The sequence below is a fragment of the Anolis sagrei genome, chromosome 6, assembly GCF_037176765.1.
Source record: "Anolis sagrei isolate rAnoSag1 chromosome 6, rAnoSag1.mat, whole genome shotgun sequence".
NCBI lineage: Eukaryota > Metazoa > Chordata > Lepidosauria > Squamata > Dactyloidae > Anolis > Anolis sagrei.
The window spans coordinates 90,099,852-90,125,635 of NC_090026.1; the positions used below are offsets into that span (position 1 = coordinate 90,099,852).

Sequence of the window (25,784 nt, forward strand, 5' to 3'; positions counted from 1 at the left end):
ACCAAGATGATTCTATGTGAGTTTGTATTTTCATGTCCCAGAACATAGTTTGCTGCCATTTGCAGTAATCCCATTATGTTTAGCATGAGTTGGCCAACTTCATTATTCTGAGAATAAAGAAGTTAGGCTCTAAAAAATTTTTTGGATATACAGTATGACGACAAATCACTAGCTGCAGAGTATATCTGATCATATAGTTGTTGAGGTTTAGTTGTATATAATTTTTAAATGTAGATAAATAATACTTTTCATTTTAATGACATTTTCCTCCAGGAGTGTCTGATTACAGCAAACAATAAATTAAGCCTTACAAATTGTAGCAAGCTGCTTAATTTATTGTTTGGTGCAATAAGACTCTCTAGCGACTCTCTTCTTTACTGACTGACAATGCAAAATAAAGCCACTACAGTGTGGATATAATGAGACTGACCTTTCTCCTATGCCACTGAGTTTTAATTTTTTACAACAAAAAAAAAATCTTATAAGGCTTTCTCTTCCTGACCTCCTTGGCTTACGGACAGGCTTCACTTGCGGTTAAACTGCTTTTAACTCTTACTATTTATTAAAAAAAATCTATTAACTCAGGATCAGTAAAAACATTTTTTTAAAAAAACTTTTAGTGGAAAAATTAAAAATTCAGCACAGGTGTAAATACATGGCTATTGAAAACCATGGCCAAATCAGCTGTTTCAGAGCAAATGGCCGGGGAGCCTGGAGGCTTTCCTTCAACTTTAGTGTTTCTTGAAAGCTAACAGATATTGTGCAAACACCTAGAAATTAGAGGAGTTTTTATATGAAGGACAAACAAGATATTTCAGAGGAAAGAGACAAATATGCTGTGCAAAGGAGGCAGAAGGAAGCGCTTGGATCACACATCAAAGACACCGGAAACTCCACAGAAGTTCAAAACACCATGTACTACTAAAAGTCTGCATATTGCATATTTAAAATGAATGTTCCGTGTATACATCACGGGAGTAAGCAAAAAAGAAGTATTAGGAACTGAAGGGAAGTGAAAGGACTGTGGATAAAGAGCAGAGCTTGGAAAAGTTACTTTTGGGATACAATTTCCAGAATTCTCTAGCCAATATGGCTAGTGTATCTGGAAGCTCTAGTCCAAAAACAATAACTTTTCCGGGCTCTGTTAGAGAATAACAAATGACCTTGCAACCACAAAATTTCTATCATCTGCAGCACTACGCCTACTAGCTGTAATAATTTCAAATGTTTTCCTTTTAACTAAACTGGGTAAGGAAATCTGCTTTACCAAAATATCAGAAAGAGAGAGGGGGAGGAGAGAGGGAGGGGGGAGGGAAAAAGAGAATTCTCAAGAATTTAAACTCATGCAACAACATATCCAAGTAAAACTTTACAAATGCAGAATTGCAAAGATAAACAGTTTGGACAAAGGGGGAAAATATGGAGAACTAGACCAATGAAACTTTCTGCCATAACCTTCTCTATCCAGCTAATAGTTGTGTAGAACGTGGATACATTTTTCAAAATTGATACATAAGGCTATAAATGTATTTGAGGCCTTGGTGCTTATGCAAAACAAATATACCGTACTTATGATATCAACCAAACTTCCTCCATGTGTTTATAGCCCCATTATGCCCAGTTGCCTGTGTATGTCAGTTTAAGATTTCTTATGCCTCATTTCAGTGGTATAATGTGTTTCCCTTGGGTCAGCCTGCAAAAACAGGAAGGAACATGACTATGTACAGGAAGATTTTGGTTGAAAACAAACAATCAAACAGACGGACAAACGAACAAACAGCTGGTACCGGGAAATTGGAGAAAGCACCAAAGTATCTCCCAAGCTGATAGCATAGTCATTGCATAACTCCCTTTATTATTACTAAGTATAAAAGACATTTTAATAACTATAAAATGGAGCTCATAGTCTTTCTAGGGGTTGAAGAGTCTCTTAGTTCTGAGATATCTTTGAAAAAACAACACTGCTTTGAACAGAAAGGAAATCTGATCTGCTATCACTTTTTCCCCCATTGCAGTTCCTCTCTAATGGGCTTTAAAGGATTGGATTCAGATCTGTTCTGTGACTTGCAAGCTGGTTGAGAGCAGAGCTGCCTACGACATCGCTGACTGTAGAGGAAGTCGTAATGGTGTTATGCTGGATGACTTGTTGCTGGGAGCAGGGTGGGGCGGGACTGGCAGGTGGACTACTTTCTGGACCTGAAAAGAAAACAAACAAAAAAGAGGGTCATGTCTATACAACCAGGAAGAAACATCTCCCTCCACCCCCAAATGTCTTTTCTGATTAGCACAGTACTGTTCAACAGGCCCCCAAATGTAAACAACATAATCTAATACCATGAAACCAGGAATCCAAGTGTTTAATGTGTCTTCCAATCAATTCCAACTTACGTTGTCCTATCACAGGTTTTTCCTGGGCAAGCTTTAATCACCGAAGGTTTAGAAACATTTATTTTATCACAAAATATATGACATATGTATGCAGCATTGGGAGCTGTTTTATGGTTACCTTCAAATTGTGCTTATGATTTAATATAAATTGGAATACAAAAGAGCAAAATCTGCAAAGTACTACTTTCATGTACTGGAGTGTCATCTTCTCCTTTGGTTCTATGTGTCATGAAGTCAGAGGTGTTCCAATGAAATAGTGAATATGCACTGCCTCTCCTCTCCAGGCTTCTCCTTTGCAAGCACTTTAACAGGTGATGTCAAGCTGAGAAAGGAAGGCAGTGCTAGTTCCAGATTCCCCTAACCCCAAATGGTGTGTGGAAATCTAGAAGTCTTGGATTTGTTGAAGATGCTGCACCACCTTGTGGATTAAGGGCACTTCCTCATAGCCACATAATGCAGCTTCAACTGACACACAAAAAATGCAATTTCTGAGCTACATTGTGGCCACATGTGACTGCCAAAGGGCAGTGCAGTGGTGGTGAAGGATAAGCCACATAGCTCAACTGTGCCGATGCTGGTTCAACGCAGCTGAGCATGGGTAGTGCCTCTTGAGTCTCCCTGTACCCCGGTTCCCTGCAAAAAGTACAAGGAATAGCCCTTAACATCACAGGAGGCTGTCTTCTTCTTAGATCAGCATCACAGAGTACATGATGGAGCTTTGGAGCAGGAATTCTCCTTCCCCCCTCCAAAGCTATGTCATGTCCTAAATGGCACAGATTCAGGAAGAGGACAACTTTCTACAATGGTAAGTGCAATTCCTAATTTTTTTGTGAGGAATTGGAGTGCAGGGTGGCTTGGGAAGTGTGGGGTGGCTGTGGGGATACCATCTGCTCATGATGATCCAGATGGCAGTCTCCACTGCTTAGATGTTCACAAAGACTTGGATCTTCTTAGAAGATCTGGAACTTTGCTGGTGCTTTTAAAACTCAGGATAAACCTGGGTTAAGAAAAACCTTACTTCTGCTTAAAACTCATTCACCTGGGTTTGTCATTTGGACACCCCAGTCTAATGCAATTGCTACACTGGATTACCTGCTAGTATAGAGATCCACATTCCTTAGTTGTAAAGAAAACTTAATCTAAAGGAAGAGAAAGTCTTATCTAGTGACAATGTAAAATCTTTCACTCCTACAACAGCAAGATATGTTCGTTTGCTGTATTTTTGATTGGGAACCTTCGCTTGGAAATGTCAGTTTTTGGACTGCATTTTGCACAATTCTCCAGTCACTGTAACCATGCTGGATTCTGGGAAATATGGTTTAAAATACTAACTTTTCCAAGTTCTACTGGGAAGGCAGTCCCAAATTGGTTCTCAAATAAATACACAAAGATGGCATACAAGTTTGTGAACACAAATTTTTCGGAGACATGCTTGGCATTTTTAGATAAGCAGCTGAGGTTAAACCAAGTTCTCTATTTGGGCTTATAATTTCAAATGACAGGAGAGTGTTCACATGTTTGAATATATTCAATATATACTCATTGCATACATTGCATTAATATGTATATTCAATATGTTTGAATGGTAGTATGTATCTTATCAAAAGCAAGACATTAGGATAAATTATTGTATATCGTTTTATATGGCAGGATTATGTTAAAAGGTATGGAATAATATTCAACCATGCATGCCCCAAGGACAACTTAAAATGACACAGCCAGATAATGGCTTACCTTGTACAGGAAAACTAGACCAAGGACATCCACACACACACACACAAAAGCATGGCACCTTGCATTTATAATAATTTCCCTCATGAGTCCCACCTAGCACCAATATTGATTATGTTGTTCCATTTTTATGCCAAGCCTTATTTGCTCAGACCTTCCAGCACTTTAATAACTGTTTTTAGTTTGTTGCTGTAGGACATTATCATTTGAAGCTGCTATCCAACATTGTTTCCATGGGCTGGAATAGCAGCTACTTTCTGTCATGATCATCACCCTTTTTTCACTGCCACAGTCATGGTGTTACTGTGATGTCTGGCAGTGCAAGGCCTTACTCGAAGGGTGCTTTCCCCCATTTCTTTATTTTTTTACTTTTAAAAAACCTATTTTTTATAGAAAAATCAATAACGGGAGAGGACAGGATGCTGTCATAGAAACACCTGGAGCTCACTGCATCAGGTAAGTCCTGGGACTATGGCACAATCAGGGATTATTGATGGGCTTTAAATGGTTTTAACACAGTCATGAATCTATATATAAGTAGATGATTTCATTCTCAGGCCCTTTTCAGTTGTTACTAGAACAATTTGCAGAAAATGTGTGTTGCTATGTGCCTTAAAGCTGCCTCCTACTTAAGGCAAACATCATCATAGAATTTCTTAGAAAGATTTATTAAGAGAAGGTTTGCCATTAACTTCCTTTAAGACTGAGAGAGTGTGACTTCCTGAAGGTTACAATAGGATTCTCAATGGCTGGGCTATGTCTGATACATTGAATTGTAGGACTGTGTGTGTTTAAGTGTGTGTATAAGTGTGCATGTGCATGTACACACAGATACAATTTGCCAGTCTGTGTTCTCTACTGTTAATTTCATACTATCCATAAATATGTCTGATGTGACTGTTCATGAAACAAGAGCTTAGAAGGGGGGCACAGAAAGGTGACATTAATTCAAAACATAAAATAAAATAAATAAATATGTTACCTACTTACTTAGGTAGCCTTGCGACTCTTTCTGCATGGCTGTTATGGGACAGTCTTTATGTGTTAACAACAACTGTTTCAGCTGTGCTACTTCATTTTTCAACATGGAAACTTCATTCTAGAGGAAAGAGAAGCTTATTGTAATTAAATGTGTACATTTAAGACACTGAAGACATTGCAATTAAGGTTTAGGGTTTGACCACTTCAAGGATTTTTTTTATTTTTTCAAAGTGAGCTTTGAATCATGTTATTTTGAAACAGCAAGAAAACAGAACAAGTTTTTGTGTGTGTCAGGAGTGACTTTGAGATGGGTCACCCAGATGTTTTACCTGTGAGAGGCTTCTCTCATGTCTCTACATGGGAAGCTGGAGCTGACAGAGGGGAGCTCACCCTGCTCCCCAGATTCAAACTACTGACCTTCACACTGTTTAACCCATTGTGCCACCGGGGGCTCCTAATAGAACAAGTGACCTGATTACAAAAGTCACAGGATTGGGCTTAGGAACTCTAGTAGCAGAAGAAAAAATATTACTGCTGCAAAACTGAGGGAAACTTCTCCAAATGTTTACTCAGCTTGAAGGAAACTTGGTATAAATAAATAGTTACTAGTAATTAATTCTCCTTTCCAATACCTAAAGGATAACTTAGTTCTTTTAAACTTGTAACACGACAAGAGATAACTCAATTGCTTTGGCAGTTTCAGTACACTTGTTTTCATTGCTTTTGTGGTTACAGAGTCCATAGTTTAACTATTTTGCTGAGTTTTATACTGAGGTTTTTTAAAGTACCCTACACACTCACCTATGCGGTGATCTCATGTAGAAGTCAAGGGAGGATTTTGGAGCCAAAATTATGGTTTTTGATATTACCTGTAGTTAACTACTTTGGAGATTCAGGACTGTTATTTCTTTTGTGTCAGGAGTGACTTGAGAAACTGCAAGCTGCTTCTGGTGTGAGAGAATTGGCCATCTGCAAGGATGTTGCCCAGGGGATGCCCGGATTTTTGATGTTTTTACCATCCTGTGGGGGTCTTCTCTCATGTCCCTGCATGGGGAGCTGGAGCTGACAGAGGGAGCTCCCCGGGTTCAAACCACCAACCTGTTGGACAGCAGGGTTTAACCCATTACGCCACCGGGGGCTCCACTGTTACTATGACAGATTATTTGTTATAAATTTTAAATTGTATTAACAACATCTTCGTGCTATCTTTTCAAAAATTTTATATTAAATTCTTACGTGTTGGATGTTATACACATAAAGCATAGATACACAATGAAGAAATGTATTTTGTAAAATCATTCTGGTCAGGCTAAGATATTTTGCTACCCAAGTAGTCAAGGTGACAAAGTTACTCTGGTGCCTGGAACAAAAAATCCCACAAATATGCAAGTAATTAATAATGTACTTGTTTTTTGTGATTTGCACAAGATGCAGCTTGAGATGATTTTCTCAGTTTACTAATAGTAGGGCTGAGTAGGAGTCAAGGATCAATTCAGAAAATTCATAATCTTCCCTCTCACTGGGAGGTAACATTTTGTTCATATTACAACACACAGTGGGCTTAATATGAGATATTTTGAAAATGAGACTGCTTATTTCAAAAAGAATGCATACTTTTAAATGACTAGGAAAACAATGTGATGCTAATATTTTTACCCTTTGACTAGAAGGTCCTTCCAGTCAAGGAAATGGAGGTCCTGCTCATGCAGCAAAAATTAAGATTCAACCTTACCCTTAAATTGTTTTAAAAGGACTACAGTGAATACATTAACTTGCCTGAAAATTTATCTCTTCATCGGTATGGGCTAGGTTAATAAAGTCAAACAGAATTAATCAGAGATGGAACGAAGACATGGAAAGATGACCACCTTGACGAATACCATCCCTACACTCTCAAAAGCTAATTTAGATTTGCTATACATCATAGATTACATCCGTCCATTCCTTCAGGAAAAGACTGTTCTGAATAAGACCTGCTTGTCTTTGCATAGATATAATGCAGGATTAAATACAGATTTACAGCTGAACTTTAATTCATTCCTCATGTGATGTCATACTCTACAGTCAATGTGTTTTGAAGCATGGAAAAATAACCTTATAGGGTAGAGATATAGCTGTAGGCTGACATCCAGTTGGTGAGTCCCAAGTGGAGTAAAACTATTGCAGCAATTGATGAATTGTGACACATAAGTAACTCTCACTGGTGTAATGGGTCTACTCTCGTAAGAACTAACAAAAGGATTTAGGCAATAGTCACGTCAATCAGGGCTTATAATTAAATGGATGCTTTTTGTTCTGCTCCAATACTTCTTGGTGCCAATAAGTTTGACCTCTAAAAATATAAACTCATTATTTTCAATTCTGCGAAACCTTTGCCTGTTACATTAATCTTCATTAGCCAGGAGCCAAAGACATCCTGTACTCAAGAGAAATCAATAAACTCCTGTTCCTAAAGGTCAATGGTACATTGACCTGTAATGCTTATGTTTTAGCATAGTACAACTGAAAACCTAGAGAGAGGTTGGTGAAGGAAGGTTATTAGAAATAACTTCCTGCTATGGCCAAGCTGAAGTATGTCTTTAAGGTCTTCTTGCTCCATCCCACTGAAACGGCAGCAAATTGCACCAATTCCATTCATTTGATGGGAGCTTGAACACAATACCTTACTGTTGCTACTTGTCTGCTGCCCATCATTTTGAGAATTGTATAATCCTGAAAGAACAGTTGTCAAGATTATAGTCTTGTTTATTGCACAGGCAAAGCAAACACAACAGTGAGAAGAACTAACTTTCAATGGAGACTTTCAGCATGGAGCTACTGGCAAATTAATAACCCTGCCATTCTTAGGTTGTGCATTACTGTGCAGCAGTCAGCTTTCAATATTTTTCATATTCTAATGACCTAAAGCTGGGACCTATAACATATACTGAAAACTTAAGTGGTTCTGTTTAGCTTTCCTATCAGCCAGATATGTCCTGTTTGGCGATACTTTGTTCTACCGTCTTCTCATTAGTTTCCCATTCTACCCCAAACCTCAATCCTCAACATACACACATGTTCCTCATTCCACATCGGCCTACTTTGGAAGACCCATTCTCTCTAAGCAGTGGTTACTAGTGCAATTTAGGCTGCAAATGTATTGGTACTCTGAAAATGATTTCACCGTTGGCATGTAGGATTGTCCTCAGGGTGCATCTTTGCAGTGTAATTAATGCAGTCGGACATGACTTTAACTGCCATGGTTCAATAGTATGGACTCGTGAGAGTTGTAGAGGTTTTACAAGTTCTCTAGCCCTCTCTGCCAAAGAGTTCTGCTGCCTCACTAAACTACAAATCTCAGAACACCATAGGATTGAGCCAGGGCAATTAAAGAGGTGTTTAACTGCATTACATCAACAGTGTAGATGCATTCTTAGGTGTCACATTATGAAGAAGAAATATTATGCAAATTGCAGCAAAAGATAGTTTAATAATTCCATGTATACCATACTTCTGTACTTAAAATGATAAAAGACATATGGTTCCTGGATTTCTTTGGGCACATGGGATGACACAGAAAAAAAGAAAGGATGGGGGAGACAGGCTAAATAAGTGCCTTTCTTCCCATATTACAGTCTTCAGACATTCCACAGAACAAAGACAATGCTAACTGTAAGAAAAGCCCTTTCCAATGTAAGGTATTGAAACAAAGAGAGGAATGGTAGTGGGGGAAAAGCCTTTAAATTGAAATTAATTAAATGTTTGCATTTAAAAAAAACAGAATTCTCTGAAGCTTTAGGTGCGTTTACTGCCTACTACAGGCTGATTCCTAATCAATCTAAAACAAGATGTGTGCTTTTCATTTTAAGAACAGACAAGCTTCTCAAGCTCTGAGGATTACCTGGGAAGGAATCCCACTGGAGCATTGCAACACACCAAAACACCTGGGAGTCACTCTGGACCATGCCACCAGATACAGTAAAGACATCTGCCATCGTGCTTTGCTACTCTGCTGCTGAGTATGCATGCCCAGTATGGAATGCATCTCACCATGTTAAAAAAGAGTATTGGCTCTTAATAAGATATGCCGCATTATCACAGGATTTCTAAGCCCCATACGGCTGGAGAAATTATACGGAGCTGGTATTGCATCACCTGATATCTATCAGGAAGTAGCAGCCACCAATGAAAGGACCAAGGCATTGACATCTGTTCGGGTATCAGCCAGCATGCCAATGACTTAAATCAAGAAACAGCTTCCTAAGATCTACAGAGATGCTTGCAGGAACATCTCAGCAAGTAAGAGTCCAAAAGTGGCAGGCTAAAACTTGGAACCTCAATCAGTGGCTGACACTTGATGAGAAATTCCCTCCTGGGCACACAGAAGACTGGGCGACTTGGAAGGCAATGAACAGATTGCGCTTTGGGACCATAAGATGCAGAGCCAATCTTAAGAAATGGGGCTACAAAGTGGAGTCCACAACATGCGAGTGTGAAGAAGAGCAAACCACAGACCACTTACTACAATGCGGTCTGCCCTGCCACATCCACAATGGAGGACCTCCTTACAGAGACACCAGAGGCACTTGAAGTGGCCAAATTCTGCTCAAAGGTAATTTAGCATAATGGTAAGTTTTAAACTTTGTGATTTTTAATACATTATAACTGTATTCTCAATTTGCTTCTGACACGATAAATACATAAATAAAATATCTGAACCAAGTTTCAAATCTTGATAAGCCCTTTTGACTAATCTTTCCCAAATTAAATATTATCTCATAAATATTAATTTAATGTGTTTGGACCCTCTGTGGTTATACCACTGTAAGTTTAGAAAAACTTGGTGTTCCCACATTTGGGCAGGGTACAAATAGTGCCTCTGTCTCCCCAAGCATTTTGACAGTGGCCCGCACCTGAAGTTGCATGTTTGTTTGGGTGAGTTCTTCTGCTTTCTTTTCCAGTGACATCACCCAGACCTTCCTCTTCTGTCTGCAGCGTGTGGCAGCTGCTCGGTTTCGTTCCAGAAATTTCCGCCGCCTCTCGTCGGGGTCTTCGTCCACCACTCTCCTTCGGCGACCACCGGTGGGTTGAGGTGGTTGTATTGTCTGTGTGGGCTGCATTTGTTGGGCTGCTGCTGATACCTGATGAGAAGATCAATTAATTTTAGGAAAGTAATCCACGAAAGGAGGCAGGAGTAGACAGTGCAATAATAAAAGGAAATGCACTGCTATAAAATAAATACATAAAATAAAACATGAGCATCCTATGTTCTCCAAATACAGACATTTTGGCAAGATATAAGAATGGCAAAAGCTCAAAGGCTTTGCCAGTTGCCCTTAAATTACACTTTGACTAACAGCCTGCAAGGATGTTTGGAAATGGCCTTTTTGGATTGGCGCAAAGGGACTTTTTTCCTCTGTCTCCATCTTATTAAAATGTTTCATTTCATTTCAGTGGCAGGAAAGACAGTATCCAATTCACGTATGGAACACGCCAGTAACAAATATTAATTCCAAATTGGAAGGAGTCTTGGGAGTTGAATTATGTACATAATTAAAGGCAAGTATGTCCCTTCACACCAAATATAGGTCTTTTTACACAGTTTTCCAAAGAAACAACTCATTAATTTGCTTTTGTTTATACATATCAGGGGTGGGCAATTAATGTGGGCCCAGCACCTATTTTTTCTTGATGATACAATAAACCTGGAAGTCTACTTCTCTTTTTGGAAATGGGATCATTTTTACTGCATATGGTTTGCCAAGAGTCTGCTACCAACTTTAAAATATTTTCAGGAGACAATTCACCTTAAAACAAACAAACAAATCCATCAGATAGACAGTGAGAAGTTTGTAGTTTTTAATAGTTGTTGTGGTGTACAATACATTCTGCAGCTGCATAGTTTTGGTAGTTTTATATATTTAAAATGTTTGTGTATCTTTTTAATGTTTTTCTTGAATAATTAATAAAGGGGTAGTTGTATATGGATCTGGAAACCCACGCCTAAGGTATCTTAGCTGAACCAAGAAGAGAAACATCTAAGATCAGAGCAAAATTAAATGATGGGAATGAATAGTTAAAGAACTCTCATATTATCTATTACCCCACTTTGGAAAGTTCAGTGTTATCTCTGTATCCTGAAAGTGTCCTAGATTGTGAGATGAGTTTGTGGAAATTAAGGGCAAATTCATCTCTGTGAACACTGACAGTATCATCTTTTGGGGGACGGCAACATTTCAGAAGGCATGTGACACCATGCCAATGAGCCATTTGAATGCCATGACTAAAACCTCAGGGACTGTTATTCTAGCAGAGTCGTCTTAGTGACTCTACGCAAGCAGGAAGATGATGGCATGGCACCTCCAAGCAAGCTACTGGTCAAATGGTTTGGTAGAGAGGTTTTTCTTCCCATAAAATACGATTTTTTTAAAAAAAGTATTAAAAATAAGGAGAACGAAGAGAACATGACAAGATCATCAAAGAAATGAAGATGGGTTTGATATAGCCTTGAGCTGGCTGTACAGTGTAGAATTAATACAGTTTGATTCCAGTTTAACAGCGATTGTTCAGTGCTATGAAATCCTGGGATTTTGCAGTCTGGGGAGCTACCAGCATATTGTATATTCCAGTTGTATAAAACGACAACACTCAGGGTACAAGTGGTGTCAAACTGTATTACTTCTACAGTGCAGATGCACCCTTAGTCATACTTACAGCTGAAATCAGTGTGATTTAAAGCAATCACTGCTAACTAAATTTCCTGATTGTAATTGGTTTATTATTCTATGAATAACCACAGTCCAACACTATCATTGTAATCCTTAGTATGCCCATATGTTTGTTAGATAATTGGGTCTCAATTCTGAGAATCATAATCATTAACTACTACTACTACTACTACTACTAGCACGACAAACAAATTTATTCTCTAATAAAAATTAGATATATATTATGCAGTATATGTAAAATGTATTTTGTGATTCTATCTGTATCATCTATCTATCTATCTAGTCCTACATTTTGTATATATATCCAGTTTTCCTTAGATAGTAAATATATACATGTTTGCAGGGCTGCCATGCCAGATCATGGTGCCATGATATCTTGCAGAAATGGCTCATGGCAAATGTGTGCTAATGATTAAGTAGTACTATGATGGCACCATGGAATCACACAACTTGGTAGCTGCCCCTAGATTTAGCCCTTTACCATAGCCCTATGAAAACTTTCAGCTACTTGCCTGTTTCCAGTGCCTGAAACTATTAAACTCAAATCCTAGCATGAATGACAATGCCTGGCTGTGAATATTGGTGTCCTAAATGACATCTTACATTAAGACCTAAATGACAGTTCATGGTAAAATATTAGTATTTGAACACATACTGAAACAACTGCCTAGTGGTTTTGCTCCATGTATAAGCTCGGCCCACATGCAATTAATCTTCCATTTCAGTTTGCTTTCAGAATTGTATGAATCAGACCGCAATATAATTCACCCCCGCATTGGCTGGAGAAAGTTAAGTGAGTAATGCCAGATATCCTCTACAGCAAATGTATGTATGCTGCCCCCACGGCAAAAGACCTGAAAGGACTCCTTTAAACCTTTTCCCCCCGAACATCAAAGGCAATAAGTGACACCTTCTGAGCCATTAAATTTTTGTTGTTTACATTTGTGAACATCAGTATTTTTGCACATGCATTTCTGGTCTCTCCCTCCCCCCCCCCTTCCTTTTAGTTCAAGCTGAACTCATGTTAGATCTTTCTTATACTCTCAGAATTAAGGGAAGGGAAGACACCCTTTTCACAGAAGAGAAGGATGTGCTCCTACTTGATAACCATGTGCCCTCCCTTAACTTGTGGAGAGAGTGGATGAAAGACACCCCAGATGTGTTGGAAAGTATCCTATCATTTTTCAAGTCACCTTATTTGAAACAGAGGGTAGTAAATAGTCAGAATTGTAAGGATTATGCTATTCAGGCATTCAATGGAATTATATTCCAGAGAATGATATGGAGGAATGTGATCTAGACCTTTTTAAGATAAGCAGGCCCACCAAAGAAGATTATGACTGGGATCCTGATGGTGACATATGGTTCTTATAGCAACTTATATGTATTTTAGGGTTATTTTGGAAGGATGCATCAAGCACCTCCTTGGTGCTCTGACCCATTGGTCATTGAGCAATCTACTTTCTTTTGCCAGGGTGTTTCACAACACAAATTTAATTACTGGAAGAAAGTGGGGTGTGAGAGTGTGACCAGTATGTTTTTATAGATGGGTGTACCAAGAAGACAGCATCCTCCTCCAAAGATTTGGGAAGATGATGTTTTCTTCATGTGTCAGGTTCCAGATATGTAACTGGCTGTTGCCTGATTGCCCTCCTCTAGCCAATAAATATTTGTGTATACAGGTGTCTTGGTAGAAGAAAGGCCGGTTACAAGCACAAGGAGAGGATTAGGAAACAGAGCTGCTTCTGTTGGGCTTCGTGCTATGTCGGACTGAGACAGGATCCCAGCCAAGAGCTGGCATTCTGTTAGTGACACGTGAAAGGCCTCCTTACACTTGTATGGATCTCCTTTGGTTAATGCAGAAATTGGTATTCAAGTCCAGCTGCTTCAAAGATCAAAGTTCCCCCCATCTGACTTCATATCCATCTCCAGTCACAGATTGATAATATCTATTTAGACTTCCAGAAGGAAGATACCCTCTGTCTGCCTTTGACAATGGTTCCCAACCTGTGGTCTAAGCACCACCAATGGTCCCCAAGAACTAAAATATGGTCTGCGGCCTCACCATTACTACACTGTTGTAACAGAGTGACTGGTCTTTCAAAACCCTCTTATAGTGCCAAGGCAACGGGGATGTTGGGAGGGGAGAGACTGACTACAAATGAAAGGTGCGACAACAAGCCTCCTGACTGCTGCTTCTCCTCCTCCTCCCTCCAAGCAGAGCTGTTCCACATGGTGCCTGAGAGTGGGGCTGCCTAGGTGTCTTCATTTTTAGGCCTGTTCCTGTTATTTGGGGTGCTGATTCAGAAAATTGTATTGGATAGACCACATCACGTCTAGATTATAAAATATGGTTTTCTGTTGGCGAGCAGATGGTGACTACTGGATGGCATATGTTTTGTACCAGAAACTAGAGCTGCTGTGGTCAAGTGGTCCCTGGTCAAAGTGGTCCCTGGTCAAAAAATGGTTGGGAACCATTGGCCTATGGCAATGAAAACAGTTGTTTCTCTGATCCACCCTCTGTTTACCAGCAACAGAATGGCAATAGTATGTGTTTATTATAGTGCAATGGTGAGTCCTGGGGAGTGGTGATGGGGAACTATAGTTGAGTCCTGCACGTGAAACTGTTGCACTATGCAGAGTCATGTAGGATCTTAGCCTATATATATATAGCAGAGAGCAATATAAACAACTGACTTGCTGAGTCAAATTCTGAAAATTCACATGAAAGACATTTCAGTATTATTATTTTTTTTAAAAAACAAAGACATGAAAATGTATGTAATAACTTCAATAATTATACCAGCCAACACAAAAGTAAAACATCTACCATGGGGGGGGGGGGAGGTCATACTAAATTGGCTGGGCTTTGCCTTGATCCCTGATCCAGTACATTTCTTCTGTTCTTTATAACCAAGTGCTATGTTTTTAGTCATTCATTTTAGCGACCCATAATTCATTAGGCTTTCTTGGCTGTTGAAAAGTTTGAAATTTAATACAGGGGCAAGGCATAAAATAATCAAAATTGTGGCAAAAGGGAAATGTGGCTCCTAGCAATTTAGCTCATGCTTTAGTTTTGACATGAACCTTGAAACTTAAGTATTTGGTTCAATAGAAAGAGTTGGTTAATAATTAGTAAAGTGTACCATAAGATTAATGTGTCTGCTGAAGCCGTCTGACCCCCAAAAGAGGCCAATACTGAGGGGAATTATAGATGGGCTTGGAAAGTAATAACCTTATGTTTATTACTCACTCAAACCATCTTTTATCCGAGCCTATGCCCTCTTCAAAAAGTGTCATTGTTTTTGTGCTCCCATGAGGAATTCAAACTGTTCTGTTGTCCAGAAACCTACCTGACCTATAGATGTTAAAATTTCCATTTATCCTCTAAGCAACACTCAACAATGCATTTTAACAAATAACTCTTCCAAATATAGTGTCAAATAAAAGCAATCCTACTGAACCCAATGGGATTTTTCTGCTGCAAGTGAGTCTTGCCAATAAATAGTATCTTTTGTTTTACCCTCCAACATGTGATTCTTAATTGCTCTTCTTAATTATTTCATTAGTTATGTGATTCCCATCCTCTATACGGAGAATGGTGAAATTGTTCAGATACACAACCTCCATAAACTCTCACCACTGGAACAATAACTTTGGCTACATTGCAATTTACCAATACCTGGAAGACCACATGTTGCCTATCTCTTCTGATACATATTCTCCCGTTATATATAAGATGGATCAAACATCAACTTTCCTTCATCCAAACACATAGATCTATCACTTGGGATTGCTACTTTATTCTCTTTTTATATGTTAACCTTTTCCTACCATCCTATTACTTCTTATTTCTGAACTCCAGTCATTACTCTGTAACACAGTGGTTCCCAACCTTATTTTGACCAGGGACCACTTTGACCAGGGACCACTTGACCAGGGATCACTTTCACCAGGGATCACTCTCCAACATTAGTACCAAAAGGGTTACAAATCAGTTTTTGGTCAACTTTAGATTTGATTTGGTTATTTGGGGTGCTGATTCAGAAAATTGTATTGGATAAAACACACCAGCTCTAGTTTCTGATACGGAACATATGCCATCCAGTAGTCGCCATCTGCTCACCCACAGAAAACCATATTTAATAATCAAGAGCTGATGTGGTCTATCCAGTGCAATTTTCTGAATCAGCTCCCCAAATAACCCCATAACAGGCCTAAAAACTAAGATGCCAAGGTGCCCCTGCTTCCAGGCACCACATGGAACGGCTCCACTCTGGGGAGGGAGGAGGAGCAGAAGCAGCAGTCAGGAAAGTTGTTGTTGCATCTTTTGTGGGTAGTCAGCCTCTCCCCTCCTGATATCCCCGTTGCTTTGGCACTATAAGAGGGTTTCATGAGACCAGTCACTCTCGTTGCGATGGTGTAGTAACAGTGAAACCATGGACCATGTTTTAGTTCTTGCAGACCACTGGTGGTCCACGGATCACAGGTTGGGAATCAGTGTTCTAACACCAATGGTTGAGCTGTTAAATTTCATTATATATGAGATGTGTAATATGTTTTAAATCCTGGTTATATTCTAGAGAAAATGATTCATGCAAGCTTGCTGTATTTTTTTCACATTCACTTCAGCAATGTTATATCTAATATTTAGTTTGGTTTATACTACAGAAACCAAGAGCAGCTGCCTAGTTTTGTTCCAGATGCTGGTTTGGTGAATGGTACTACATTCAGCTTTCCTTTGAAAATATCTTAACTGAAAGCAATGTTTTTCTATTTGACTGATTCTCACCATAAAATGTTTTATGGTACTGGGCAGGCAGGTTGCTATGGTATATGAAAACAAACCACATAAAGGATCATCTTTTGCCTTCAAACATATGTGAAAGTTTATGTGCTTAAATATTTTTTTCAGTCATACACTTGGTTAGCCCACACTCTGTGTAGCATAACTATGGCCAGTGCTATACTGCTGCAAAAAAGAAAATATCAAGTGGCACCCACACCAGGAAGCACTGTGTACAGTGTACATTCACCCTGAATGTAGACATGAACATCTATCATTACATTTCTCAGAATTTCACCAGTATTCTCATTTTATCAATGTACTGTATCAAAATATGAGTTAAATGGATTTCTTAATGTAACCAGTTTTGATGGATTTCCCCCCTTACAGTCTGTAGTTTTACATAATTTTCCCCATCAATAAAACTATTTTTGTTTGCATGAGCACGCACACACACACATATTTGTGGTTGTACAACTTGTCTTGTATATAATTTTAAAAATTAAAATATGATGCTTGCTGTTTCTCCCTAGTGATGGGAAGCTAAAAGATATTTACAAGCTTTCAATTATAACTTTGCAAAACACAAACTGGTTAAATATGTAAAAATATCAGTAGGACTACACAAAGGACCTGAGGAAATTGCAATTTACATAATCTACATTTGAACATTTCCCTGCTAAATCCCCATTTGCAAGTAATAGGTTTTGAGAAAGGTCTACCTGTGCTTGCCCACTTGTGTGCAGTGGCGGATGTGGCGAGGTCTGATGATGTGCTGGATGCGCATGCAGGTGTGAGTGAGAGTGGTGGTGTGGATGGTTTTGCTGGTGATGTGCTTGAGGGTGAGAATGGTGTGCTGGATGTTGATGCTGGTGTGAGTACGGATGATGAGGTGGAAGCGTTTGATGCTGATGCGGATGTGAGTGCATGTGGTGGTGGGTAGTCTGGTCCTGTCGGGAGTTCATCATTTCCATCATATGGCCCATGGTGTTCATATTTCCATTTGACATGCCTGCAGGATGATGAGTCAATGCTGCCTTCAACCTCTGCAAGAAAAGAAGAAAAGAATATTCAATAAACTACATATCTATATGCATGCATATATACATGTGTGTGTAATTGTATCCAAACATTGCTTGCCATGTATTTTTCTCTCCTGTTTCAGTTCAGCCTCAGGAGTAATATTTAATAAATATGTAATTAGAATTCCAGCGAGGGGCTGTAATGGATTGCCTAACACCAATCCGTTGCCAATTTTCTTAACTGAGGTGCAAATCCGCCAAAGTTAAACATTTTTCAATAGATTGGGTTTAATATGCATCAATGATTTATTCATTTCTCAAATAGGGTAAAAACTTAAATAAATGTTTTCCTGTCATCTTTGACTAAAGCATGATGCATGTGAATGTACTCTGTCATTGGCACCAACAGGAGCAAGCCAGCACAGTAGTTTGACCGTTGGATTAAGAACTATGGCTACAAAGGAAGGCAGTAGTAAATCTCCTCTGAATAAAACTTGCCAAGAAAACCTTGTGATAGGTTTGATTAGGGTCACCGTAAGTTGGAAAGGTCTTGAAGACATACAATAACAATGGCACCAATAGTATATTAAATTGCTTCACCTTGGCTGGCTAAGGTGAAGCACCTGATTGAAGAAGTCTCTTGCATTTTTAAGGCAAGCTTCACATATTTGATTATAAAGAGGAAAAAAAATGTTTATATTCTCATCTCGACACATTTTCAATTTTATAATGCATTTTCTAGCACAACCGCAAAATAGAACAAATATTGGCACAAAATTAAGATCCAACACTATACAGTCTTTTAGTTCTGGCTGATAGTAGTGCAAAAGAAACAGTTATTTTTTAAATAAAAGGCTGGATCTCTCTCTCTTCACATTTCTGGTTGCCATCAAAAGGGAAAGATTTACATATAGCACTTCTGAAGATATGACCATTGTCTGTGGGTGGAGGACAAGAAAGCAGTACTAAAGTTTGCCCAATAGTATGAAGGCTCAAAAAAAGTGTTGGAAAATAAATGGAGAAATTGAAACAAGCCAAGTTGTTAAAATCCATTGAGTACAGCAACGTCAAAGAGTGACTCAGAAACAAACTTTAACTAAGGGATTTCCATGGGTATTTAGTACAATTATATGAGCCACTAGAGGCTCAGATGTCAGTGGGATACTGAATTTGCTCTGCGTTTTAGTCTTGATTTCAAGGCAACAATTTCTATCCCCTGATAGGATCAGCGTATTGGACCGTTGCTTTAAAGCTCAGACAAAAATGTTAAATAGGTTCGCCATCTGGTTACTTCAGGGATGGGAATCAGATTGTGTTGGAGGGCAACTCCCAGAAATCTTAACCAGGACACTGAGAAAGATGCTGAGCATTTTAGTTCATGAACATCTAGAAGGCCATGTGATTCCCATTTATGTTCTAACACAGGCATGGGCAAACTTTGACCCTCCAAGTCAGCGGTTCTCAACCTGTGGGTCCCCGGGTGTTTTGGCCTACAACTCCCAGAAATCCCAGCCAGTTTACTAGCAGTTAGGATTTCTGGGAGCTGAAGGCCAAAACATCAGGGGACCCACATTTTGTGAACCACTGCACCAGATAATTTGGACTTCAACTCCCACAATTCCTAACAGCATACTGGCTGTTAGGAATTGTGGGAGTTGAAGTTCAAAACACTCGGAGGCCCAAAGTTTGTCCATGCCTGTTCTAACATCTAAGTGTTTATGTTATTGCTTCCTATTGCAATTCGTTTTGTAGTATGCCACCATAATACTATAATTTATTTTACAGTGTGTGAAATGTGGCAAATAAAAGAAGCTATAGCACATGAACCTTGGTAGGACATAAATGTCTAAGTCAATCTACTAAACCATTTTTGGGAATGCTAAAACTTTTTTTTTCTCATATAATTTTGGAGGTTGGGAAATAGCACTTCAATTTTAGAAAATAGTTGGGTCCGAGTCAAGTTTACTTGATTGTGATGTTGGTTATCCTGTATCCTAAAAATCTGAAGAGTTATCATGTTGATCTTCTAAAAAAGTACAACAATAAAAACAGAATGATGAGTATTATTTTTAAGAGGCACTCAGAAGTCTGCAACTTTTAATTACTATAAAATTACAATCAAAATAAATGTTAACATTCATTTTTAATTTATTATTCAACAAGAACTGTCACTTTCTGCTTTAAAGGAGGAAGGAAAAATCATCTTGTCTTTAAGGATAAATGCAACACATCAAACACCAATTCCTTGAAAGTCTAAAGAAGTGACACTGCGGGGGGAAACCAGATGCACACTTACACATACACAAAGGCTTTAAATAGATTAAAAATATTTTCCATGTTTTCCTTCTTTTCTATTTTGTCATTTTTGTTTATACTGAAGTCCCACTGAGAGACTATTGTAATATATTCTTTTAAAAAAAGGTATAATGTGTTTACATGTTAAACTGTGTTGAACTGTTTTCAAATTTATTTTTAATTACCTCTAGCAAAGAGCATGAAAAAGCATTAATAATCTGGAGTGCTTTTGTAAAAGGATATTTTAGCACCTTTTTAAGGTTGCCTCTGTTTGTGGATATGCATGTCTCCCTTTTGGATGATGTCTGGGAGCATAAGGAACAAGGAAGCACAGATCATCCATCCAGTTTCCTTTAAATATCCAAGCCAGCTCTTTGAGGATATTGAGATACTGACCAACAGTCATTTCCCAAAGTTAGCTCAAAATCAAGTTAGCATCTAAATGCTCAGTATTCAAGTACAGCCATTGAAATGTGTGGAATTTTATGAATGTTTCTTTATGTTGCATGTCAACTTATGGTGACCCCATGAATTTCTTAGTTTTTCTTTGGCAAGGAATCCTCAGAGGTGGCTTTACATGTTCCCTCCTCTGAAACATGGTCTACAGCACCTGGTGTTTGTTGGTGGTCACCCAACTAAGCACTAACCAGATCTGACACTGCTTTGTTTCCAATATCAAACAGGATTTATTTTAATATGATTGATCTTGCTGGAACATGGATTTTTCCAATAAATAGTAGCTGAGAGCATTAAACAGTGGAGATGAACATGAAAGTTTACTGAAGAAATCAAGTACTGAATGGAAATTCTAATCTGAAGTTTCCTCCATTGTCATTCCATCATGGGGATTTTAGTGTTAGAATAAGTAAAATATATGTCAACTTCCTTTAATACCACTCTAATTTCACATAACTACTTGTAGAGTACTAGTTTTTTTTTTGTTCAGAAATAAGGAAGCTACCAATGTATTTTGAAAGGAGTGCATCAAGTATCGTTTGAGATATTCAATCTACAGTGATCTCTTTTAGCTCTAGATTGGTTTCTTTTCATTTCACTTAATCATCCGACTGTGTTCAGTATGCATTTTATTAAGAAATACCTTCATTCCATGAAATTTGAGTTATATCCAGATAATTTGTGGCATGCAAGCAAGGTTCTTGTTTGCAGTCAGAATGATACGATGATACAAAGTACTCAACAGGTTGATAAAGTTTAAGAGCAAAGCTATTAAAAAGCTATACATAGCTACAGAGGCGGCCCTAGATAATTTTCAACGGTAAGTAAACAGTATTTTGCCCCCCTACCCCAACCAATCATTGATATATATTTTCTGTTCATCGTGGGAGTTGTCTGTGCCATATTTGGTTCAATTCCATCATTGGTGGAGTTCAGAATGCTCTTTGATTGTAGGTGAACTATACATCCCAGTAACTACAACTCGCATATGTCAAGGTCTATTTTCCCCCAAGAGTGCCCCAAGAGTGCCCCTGGGCAAAATCAACTATACTGCAAATGCTTACTTTGCATAATGGGTTGAGCTGCCCCTGCATAGCTACACATAGCATTTTATTTCTCTTTCTTCTGGTTAAAGGACTGTATGATGTTTAAAAACAAAGGTTATCTCTCCCATCTCCTCCTGCCTCCCACTTTAACCCAGAGGTCCTCTTGTTTGCACGATTGCTCACTTTTTCAAGCCATTGCCATTCAAAAACAGCACAACATTGGCCAAACATTTATTACATAGAGACAATTTCTTCCTCTTGGCAAGAAATTTTGCATAATAGTATACCTGCTACTGTGTTTCCATATGATATTATTATCATTTTACTTCTACTTGGGAGGCTTGATACAGATGTTATCTGTACCTGGTGGGTATAAAAAATGAGCTGTTATGTGGCATCCCACAAGGTGCTGTTCTATCCTCTTTAATATTGACATGTAACCGCTTGGAGAGCTTATTTGTAGGCATGGGGCAGCATGTTATCAGCATGCTGATGACACCCAAATATATTTATCTAGGCCACAAAAAAGGACAGGGATGCTATACCTTTAAATAGTTGTGAGGAAGGGGAAACCTAGCTCCAGCAGAGAAAAGCTCTTTGCCCCACCCCAGCCATTCCACAGATATATAAACCCATTGTCCTAATTCCAACAGACCTCACTACCTCTGAGGATGCTTGCCATAGATGCAGGCGAAACGTCAGGAGAAATGCCTCTAGAACATGGCCCTATAGCCCGAAAAAAACCACAAGAACCTAGTGATTCCAGCCATGAAAGCCTTCGACAATACAATGTAGCAGATAAAACTTGCATGACAACCTATTTTTTTCACAAATAATATTATTACTATAAGTAGCAAAGATATTGGAACACTGGTGCCATGTTATGACGGGGCTCACATCAGACAGTGGGGAAGGAGGAGCTTGGAAAAATTACTCCCAGAAAACTATGATATAAAAAATAGCCGTTCCCAGCTGCAAGTGAATTGCAGAGGTCCCAAATGTAGGAGACTTGGATCACAAAAAATATGGACCAGTCTTCCCCAACCTGGCGCCCTCCAAATATTGAGCAACATCTCTTATAATTTAAAGCATGCATTGTCAGTAAAATATGCCTGAAGACATCAGATTTAACACTTATCCTATTCAGCAATATTGTATAGCTTTCTAAAAAAAAAATTGAAAAAAAGTAATGACAATAAAAAATCAAGTAAAGGGATCATGCAGCACCTTAAAGACTAATGGAGAGAATGGAATTAGTAGCATAAGCTTCCGTAGACTGACTCTACTACCTCAAATGAGCTTTATTCTCTAAAGTGCTACAAGATCCCTCTGTATACTGATATTCCAGATTTTGAATGGAAAATATGAACAGATGGTAGCTTTTAAAAACAGAAAACAAACCAGAGGGTATCCTGGACTTTCAGACCACCCACACTGCAGAATTACAGAAGTTGGACACCATCATGGCTCCAGCCTATGCAATCTTGGGATTTGTAGTTTGTTACTTCAGAGCTCTCTGACAGAGAAGGGTAAATATCTCACCAAACTACAAGTTCCTTAGCACTGAACCATGATAGTTGTCGCTGGTATAATTCTCAATGAATGGAAGACATACTGAGATCTGATTTTGTTAGAATAACACAGTCCTATATATTTTCAACAATGTATGTAGAAACCAATATGATGCTATCAATCCCATCAGAAGGATTGCTCTAAAGTGACTTGACTATAATTGGAGTTTTGTTTCATTTAGATCTTGCACTGATCTATACCAGCCAGTATCTATTCAAGTCAACACAACTAACTGAACTGTAATATGTTTAAACCTACAGCTTTTCCTCCTGACCCAGCTGAAATTAAACTTCTTTTGAGAGAGACATCCACTTGGCTGAGGCAGATCACAATTTTGCTGTATGAAAACTATCTGAGCTAATGAATCACTTTCTCCAAACTAAAAAACCAATTAATTTTAATGTCTTCACTCTTGCCATTCAAATAAGTAAATATATACCAAATGAATTGTCCCAAGAAAGGAAGCACTGCAATTCCAAAAGAACCAAAATGAAACGAAGCAAACCGGCAATCAAGAAGTTGTAATTCACCCTTACCTCCATTTTAAAAACCAAAATCCAGCTTTTCTGATGGTTTTCCTTGCTGTACACAAAAATGGAGGGTTTCTTCTACCATGCCATTTTTTAAAACATGTGAAATTATATGCTCTTCTAGATGTGATAGACAGCGGATGAAATACACCAAAGGATGATATAGGAAAATACACCAAAGTAAGTCTTTTTCAAGTACGGCATTTTTTTTCCAGAGTAAAATCCACTGAATGAAATGGGTTGGGCAACTACCATTATTTTGGTCAGAAGCCAGTAACATGTTATACTAAGAGTGTTTATTCAGCCCAAATATAAAACTCCCACAAACCTCTATTTGCCAGAATTTCATAAATGGTGACTATTAGTCTGTAAATGTGCCCACGCACTGTTTGTCCAAATGAGTCTACTTTGATGGTGAACTGCACCATTTGCCATTATAAATGGCCTTATTTCTCAAGCCTGCCACCATCATCCCCCCCCCCCGTCCCCCTGCTGCTCCCCCAAAGTGTCAGGGTGAAAAAGATCTCAATGGGCCTGAAAGAGCATCCTGCCTGAGATGAGTGTATGCATGTGTTTGTGAGCTACAACAAAGTTATCTCCCTGAAGAATACATTTTTCTGCTTTCTCTCCATAGACCCTTCAACAATGTCTATTTATTTGAGATTGCAAATCAAGAAAGGCTGCAAGAAACCTGACATGCAGCTGTTTTTTGTCAACAGGGGGGTCATTTCTATGTGGTCTGTGTACTTTACAAGCTTCTTGTTCACTTCTCCCCAGGGGTAGGTTGGGCTGGCTGCCCTGAATCCAAATCCTGGTAAGAACCCAGCTCTCTACTTCATCTGGTCCCAGAGCGGCTGGAGTAACTGCCCAGCCCAGGGCTCCCTTTAACGGCATACTTAGATCAGCCTGTAGTGATAGAAGGTTGCACAGATCCTACAAAATGTTTACTAGTCATATATGGTCACACCGGCATTCATTAAAGTGTTGCATTCTTCTGCTGGTGAGGAAGAAGTATTTCTTTTTAAAGTAGGGATGTCAATAGAATGCAAATTGGTCCACTTGCATAGATAAATTATACTAGCCTCTGACTTGTTTATCGACTTTTCAAAATCAGGAGCACGGATGGCATTGTGTCTTTTTTGATCCATGACCCAGCCATTGCTTCACAAAGGAGAAAGACAGAAGCTTTGCATATAGACATTTTTGCGCAATTTATGGAAACCACAATGAAAAGTAAAGCCCTTTGTCTTGTTCTTTCCAGCTGGAGGTGAAAATTCTCACGGGAGTTGGCAATTCTTTTGACAGGCTGCCTCTGTGGACTGAGACAGACTCTTTAGTGGAGAATGAGAAATGCTGCAAACACGTCTCACATCCAAAAATGAGAGGCCCTATAAATGATAGCATCCAAAAATATGTTGCATTATCATTTCAATGTTGTCCAATGTAAAATATGACTTTAGCTTTGTGAGTGGCATCCTCCTCATATTACCAATTCAGTCAGCCTTCTACATTTGCGGGTTTAACTTTTGTGGATTTGATTATTGACAGATTTGGTGAATATATTTTCTCTGGGAATCTCTAGATCCTCCAGCATGACTCTATGACCAGCTTCCATTGGAAATTGCCTACCGTGTCAAGCTTAGAATAGCCAGAAATTTTCAGTGGTTTTCTCCCTGGGAAAAAAAAAGTTTTTTAAATTCTCAGTCATGCAACCTAACCTCGCAAAAGTGGAGGGCCTACTGTATAGGCATAGTAATTATGAGGAACGTTATTTGCTATTGTGAGGATTGCTATGAGGATGTATGTTGGGTAGTTTTATATATAGTAGACAGCAGAGTCTCACTTATCCAACATAAACAGGCTGGCGGAACGTTGGATAAGCGAAAATGTTGGATAATAAGGAGGGATTAAGGAAAAGCCTATTAAACGTCAAATTACATGACGATTTTACAAATTAAGCACCAAAACATCATGTTTTACAACCAATCAACAGAAAAAGCAAATCAATACACGGTAACATTTTGTAGTAATTGCTGTATTTATGAATTTAGCATCATAACATCACAATGTATTGAAACAGCTGTGGATCCGGGCGGGAGGCAGACAGTGTTGGGTAATACAGAACGTTAGATGAGCAAAGGTTGGATACGCGAGACTCTATTCTAGTAAGTATTACTGTAATGAAATGTAGAGTGGAGCACATCTACACTGACCACTTAATGTGGAATGGCTATGGATCACTTCTGCAGTAGCCAAATGCCATACAGGGA

The 25,784-nt window shown here is 38.7% G+C and overlaps 1 protein-coding gene across 6 annotated transcripts in view; it reads right to left on the minus strand.

The window, feature by feature from the left end:
* Positions 1-465: 465 nt before the first annotated feature.
* The window catches only part of CREB5 (cAMP responsive element binding protein 5), a 295,632-nt gene continuing 270,313 nt past the window's right edge, over positions 466-25,784 (minus strand). For 5 of the 6 annotated variants that reach the window (XM_060782012.2, XM_067470242.1, XM_060782013.2 and 2 more), the window contains 4 exons: positions 17,316-17,639; positions 9,993-10,220; positions 5,110-5,218; positions 466-2,196 (listed from right to left, as the gene is read on the minus strand). In XM_060782012.2, the coding sequence (XP_060637995.2) occupies positions 2,033-2,196; positions 5,110-5,218; positions 9,993-10,220; positions 17,316-17,639 (825 nt within the window). In that variant the 3' untranslated portion in view covers positions 466-2,032. Of the gene's footprint in view, positions 2,197-5,105; positions 5,219-9,992; positions 10,221-17,315; positions 17,640-25,784 lie in introns of all 6 variants that reach the window. The other variant, XM_060782014.2, reaches the window with a different exon arrangement.